The sequence below is a fragment of the Cynocephalus volans genome, chromosome 3 (assembly GCF_027409185.1).
Source record: "Cynocephalus volans isolate mCynVol1 chromosome 3, mCynVol1.pri, whole genome shotgun sequence".
In the NCBI taxonomy this organism is placed as follows: Eukaryota; Metazoa; Chordata; class Mammalia; order Dermoptera; family Cynocephalidae; genus Cynocephalus; species Cynocephalus volans.
This window is the reverse complement of record NC_084462.1, coordinates 185,979,529-185,985,618: the sequence shown is the minus strand read 5'-3', so window position 1 is coordinate 185,985,618 and position 6,090 is coordinate 185,979,529. Positions and strand designations below refer to the sequence as shown.

General features: G+C 42.2%; 1 gene segment (V, D, J or C); it reads left to right on the top strand.

Moving 5' to 3' along the window:
* Positions 1-4,795: 4,795 nt before the first annotated feature.
* On the top strand, positions 4,796-5,394 carry LOC134372851 (immunoglobulin heavy variable 3-23-like). The segment is given in 2 exon segments: positions 4,796-4,880; positions 4,988-5,394. Coding segments are annotated over 2 exon segments (453 nt in total).
* Positions 5,395-6,090: the final 696 nt, after the last annotated feature.

Below are 6,090 nucleotides of genomic sequence, written 5' to 3'. Positions count from 1 at the left end.
TCAGGATTCTTCTCTGATATTTTCTTGGAGAACACGGTTGGACCCGTGAGGTAGAGTTTAAAGTTTGGGGATCCCTGAGACCATTGCACTGGGCTGCACCCAACTCTCAGACTTCCCAGCTCTGAGTCTTCAGCGATTCTTCAGCTGCAGCTCTGGTTTTTCTCCCCCAGTCCTGGATCCCACGGAGGTTTCTGCTCATGAGTTTCTAATCAGACAGGTTATGACCCTGTGTGTCTTCCTGGCTGCATCCTCAGTTTTGGGGACAGCAGTTCACGCTGTGGCTTCACTTCTTTTACAGATATAAGAATTGTCACCAATTTTCATTTTGTTCCATGTTTTTCTTGTTGTCTGGATGGGAGTGATGACACCCAAGCTTCTTACGTGTGAGACCTGAACCCAGAACTCCTCGTGTCACACCTGGAGGAAAGGGCTGTGTTGGTGTTTCCTTCTGGTTGCTGCTTGTTTTCTTCCACTTGTCACATTGAAGATGTTGAATAGAAGCTGTGCTGGCCGCTGTCCTCAGCTCATTCGTGATTTCTGAGGGACGCCTTGATCCTTTACCACTGTGTGGTCTGTGAGAGGCTATATCTCCTTCACTTTTTATGAATATCATCTTATGTGACAAATCATAATTGTGTTCATTTATGGGGAACACAATGATGTTTTGATCAATACATGATGTGGAATAATTGGATCTTTTGGGAAAATATAGGAAAATGGTCAGGGCCTGCCGGAGTCCAGCTCCAGCTGGCTCTTGGAGCCTGAGAAGGACGTGTGGAGTCGGTGAAAGAAAAACAAAGAAGAAAAAGACGATGGACAGTGATGTCTAGTGCATTAGCGACGACACACAAAAGCCGCTGTCCTTTATTTATATCACATCAGTCCTCCGATTATACAAAGCAAACATTTTTCATTAGGTTAATATTAAACTGTGAACATAAAACTGATCAGAACAATACTGAAATCATTTTCTTTCGATCATAGCGAATCATAAGATTTTAAGGAACTACATGTCATTATTTATAAATCATAATCTTTGGGAAAGTACATATTATTCTTCAAATTGAAAAAGGTAATGAATCATCTCAACCGATTGTTCTCAATCAGTCACAGGTCACAATCTCCCGATAAAGTCCCTGTCATTCTTTAAAGGGAAACAAACCAAACCAGCAACAAGAGCTTCTAACCGAGGTCAGCCCGGAGGCCTCACGGTTGGCAGCACCGGCAGTTTTTACGTAGAACATTCAACCCTTACAACATATGATTTTTATATATCCATCACCTATTTTGATTTTAAATTTTGATCTTAATCAACTAAAAGCAACAATTATTTAAAAAGCACATCTTTTTTATAATATGATCTAACTATTTGTATAAAACAATTTTTTATTTAAAAATTTTTGAATAACTTAAAAGCCCAGATCTAACAGATATTTTCATAAACAAAACTTTGAATTTTTTGCTCATATTTAGTCTTATCATACCATACATCTGTCCTCTATATATGGCCCTGTGTAAGAACGAGGGGGTCTCTCAGCTCGGTCTTGCCGAGCATTTGATGTAAATGTGCGTGTGTGCCCGGGTGTCCTGGGTTATGGACTTAAGTAGAAAAGATGAGTGGCTGTGACCCATGGTGCCCCCACAACCCTTGGAAGCCCAGGGGGCCATGGGGCAGCCTCTAATGCAGCTGGAGGGTGTTGCTGCAAGCTGTTGCTGTCATTGCCCCCAGGACACTCCACAAGGTGCTGCCACCACCACCACTGCCCTGACAATACAAATGGAAACATAGTAGAACTAAACTAATGAGACATTTTGGCTTCAGTTACAATTTGCCTTTCTCAAGAACTGGAATAGTTGTGTAGATTTACAAGGTCAAGCTGGTCAATATATCCATCACATCAACTTATTATTTATGTGGGAAGACATTTGAAATGTACTCTCCTTGCTATTTTGAAATATATTATTACTGGGCCGAGCCCGTGGCGCACTCGGTAGAGTGCTGCGCTGGGAGCGCGGCGACGCTCCCGCCGCGGGTTCGGATCCTACATAGGAATGACCGGTGCACTCACTGGCTGAGTGCCGGTCACAAAAAAGACCAAAAAAAAAAAAAAAAAAAAAAAAAAAAAGAAATATATTATTACTGACTATAGAAACTATTGTTACTGACTATAGACACTCAGGCCAGTGGAACAGAATTGAGAATACAGAAATCACCCCTCAGTCTGACAGCCATTTGAGATTGGACAAAAGCAACAAAAATCTACACTGGGGACAAGACTTCCTCTTCAACAAGTGATGTAGGGAAAACTGGATGTCCATATGCAGAACAATGAAACTAGGTATGTACCTCACACCATATACTAAAATCAACTCAAAGTAAATTAAAGACAAGTATAAGACCTGAAACTGAAAAATTACTAAGGCAAAATATACGTGAAACAATTCAGGAACTAGGTGTGTGCACAGACTCTATGGACATGAGCCTGAAAGAACAAACAACAAATGAGAAAATAAATGAATGGGACTATATCAAAATACCACGCAGTTTCTCATGCCCTCATATATTTAAATTACTAACATCCCAATATGTTTGCTGTTTATTTCACAAAACTGTGTTTCATGGGGGTTATAAACTATATACAATTGTATAACTGTATTAATATATGAAAATTGTGGATAGATTTTTTACAACTTATTGAAATATATTTTACTTATGATAATATCTACCTATAAAAGTGTACAGTTTAGAAGACTTCAGTATATGTTACTCACAAAATAATTAACAGTATTTGTGCAACCACCAACAGAATTTAATTTTAGATTCTTTGAATATCCCAAAATGAACAAGTCTCTTCAGGGTCACTTTCCAGTCCTCCCTTCCCCCGGCTTATGCCGGTCCAGGTGACCACTAACCTAATTTCTGTCTCCATGTATGCCTATCCAAGATAACTTTTATAAGTGGAATTAATCACATGCAGTGTTCAGTATTCAGGTTCTTTTATGTTATAAGTTTCTGTTTTGTGCCATGTTGTATGAATATGATAAAAGTGAGTAATAATAAGAGATATTGATGAAGATATGGAGCAATTGGTTTGTTCATAAAATGCTGGTGAGAACATAAAATTGTATATCCACTTTGAAGAACTGTTCAGCAGTTTCTCAAAATGTAAAGCGTAAATATTGGCTTTGCTGCCTCCCGTGCACATTGATAACTTGTGTGGAGGATCTGGAAGAGGTGCTGGAGCACTAGGCAGGGGGCTGCTCCTCTCCCCCTTGAGCACCACCCCAGGAGGCGGGAGCTGAGTGATTCTCCCCAACCCTGGAGAAGCCAGAAAGAAGGTAGGACCCTGCAGATATGTGCATCCTGGGAGATTCACACTGTGATGCTTTAGCACACTGGGCATTTGGAAATTCATGAAATGTTTCTAGTTTCATCTTTATTCTAGTGTGTTTGCCATCTAGTGATCTCTGACCCAGGTGAGCTAAGGTTTGGTCCTGTTTTCCCTGAAAACTACTCTCTCCAGATTTCAGGTTTGCTGTTTGTCTTGTTAACTTTGCTCTTTGATTTGTTTAAGAAAATGTGCTAATCTGCCACTTATCCAATGCACTTGCTATTATTGTTGTGTTTGTTGAAAGAATAAGAAAAAGCAGTTTTACTCAGTGTCTACATTTGTAATCTAAGAGCAGCTTACTTTATAATATCCAAAATCTGAGCATGATACAAATTCCCCTCAACAGGTAAACTGAGAAAAGGAAGCATTTTCACACATTGGATTACTATTCCGTAGTAAAAGCCATGAGTGTCTGATTCACACAAGAAAAAGATTGCATCTCGGACCAAGATCTCGAGGAAGTATAACAAGGAATTAAATGCAGCGACTGCATATTCCATTGACTTAAATTCTAGATGAGAAAAAAATACTGTGAAGTAACATAAAGAAGTTCACGAGTTGCCTGGACATAGGGTGAGAGGAAGTAAGCAGTGGGACGAAGAAATCAGAAGAACAACAGGAAATGCTTCGGGATTAAATACTTTTACACTATTTCCATTGTGGTGGTGACTGTGCAGGTGCACATGTATGTCAGCACTCATCAAGTGCACACTTTAAAAATGTGCAGTTTGTTCTGTCTATTATAGCTCCTTATGATGGTTACAAATAAAACCAGGTGTCAATACAGAAAGAGAGATAGAGAAATACTGAAACTTATAATTTCAGAGATCCTTTAAATTGCATCTGCATGAACTCTGGTTCTCTAAGTATGATGTGAATAAAAGACAGAACACAGGAAAATCACAAAGTGTTATTACAGGAAGGAGAAACTAACTAGGCAAATGTCACTAGGAAGGCCCAGCTCTGTCCTGGGGTTGGATCCGTGGTGTGGAGCACAGACCCAGACACTGAGGCTCCCTCTGACCGTACATGAACTCCTGGATACAGTGTATAATTTTTTGAAGGTTTTGTTTATACCTGTACGTCTATATAAAGAATTACCATTCATAAGTGAATCAAATACTTTGTTTCTGTGCAAAAATAACGTAAGTTGGATTATAGGTGTGTGTAAAAGGTACAGTCATATAATAAAAAAACATTGCCTCAAATATAGTTATTGCCACCAAACTCCCCTGGAGCCCTCACATCTGCTCTGGACTCTGCCCTCTTCATAGGCTCCCACCACAGAGCCTGCTATGTAGCAGGAGGACATGCAAATAGGGCCTCCCTCTGCTGATGTAAAGCAGCCCAGCCCTGACCCTGCAGCTCTGGGAGACAAGAACCAGCCCCAGATCCCCAGGTGCTCCAACTCGGTGATCAGGACTGAACACAGACGAGTCACCATGGAGTTTGGACTGAGCTGCGTTTTCCTTCTTGCTGTATTAAAAGGTCATATTAAGGCGAAATACAGACATTGGGAATGTGTGTGGTTATGGGTGGGAGAAATAGTGGATTCGTGTGAGAGTTTTTTGACCAGGGTGTCTCTGTGTTTGCAGGTGTCCAGTGTGAGGTGCAGCTGGTGGAGTCCGGGGGAGGCTTGGTGAAGCCTGGGGGGTCTCTGAGACTCACCTGTGTCGCCTCTGGATTCACCTTTGATGACTATGCCATGAGCTGGGTCCGCCAGGCTCCAGGGAAGGGGCTGGAGTGGGTCTCAACCATTAGCGGGAGTGGTGGTAGCACATACTACGCAGACTCCGTGAAGGGCCGATTCACCATCTCCAGGGAAAACACCAAGAACACATTGTATCTGCAAACTGAAAATGCGAGAGCTGAGGACACGGCCACGTATTACTGTGCGAGAGACACAGTGAGGGGACGTCAGTGGGAGCCCAGACAAGAACCTCCCTACAGGGACACACGGGACCAGCAGGGGGCGCTCAGGACCCACCAAGTTCAAGGCTGATTCCCTTGGGCAGGTGCAGAGGGGCCTGTGCTTCCTGTTGGGTTGAACGGAATCATCCACTCTCCAAGTTCTCAGCTGTCCCCTGAGACGTTTTATGTCTTGTTACTTGTGTCTTTAATTCCTCACACCCTCACCGGGTAATGAAGGTGCATCTGATGTGGTCATTTTGCAGATGAGATGTGGCAATGCACATGCTGCCAGCACGAATCTGCACTTCACGTCTTGGGCACTAGGGGTGACAATCAGCTATGTATCTCATGAATATTCATAACCAATAGTATATAAATATACATATACATTAACTATTACCAAAAAAGATTCACTAGGGTCATTTCCTTCCTGAGTTCCTGTAACTCATGTTTCATTCTCTAGAAACAGACCATCCTGAAGATTCTCCTCCTTTCTCTTTTGTGGAGCTAATTTCACTCATAGAAAAACAGCTGCATAGTCCAGTCGCTCTGTGTCCCAAGCTCACACTCTTTGGCCTCAGAGAAGAAGCTTTTGTCCCTTCATGGACACCTTCACTCAGACAGACTACCTCTTCCCCTCAGGGTCTCGAATAGATTTGATCTTCAAACATCCAACCCCACATTGTCTCCTAATGTGCATCGTATGTGTCATTCCATCCATGGACACCCTGGACAGGTCACCTGAAGTGGGTCACCTGCAGCTTCCTCACTGTGCTGCTGAGCCCAT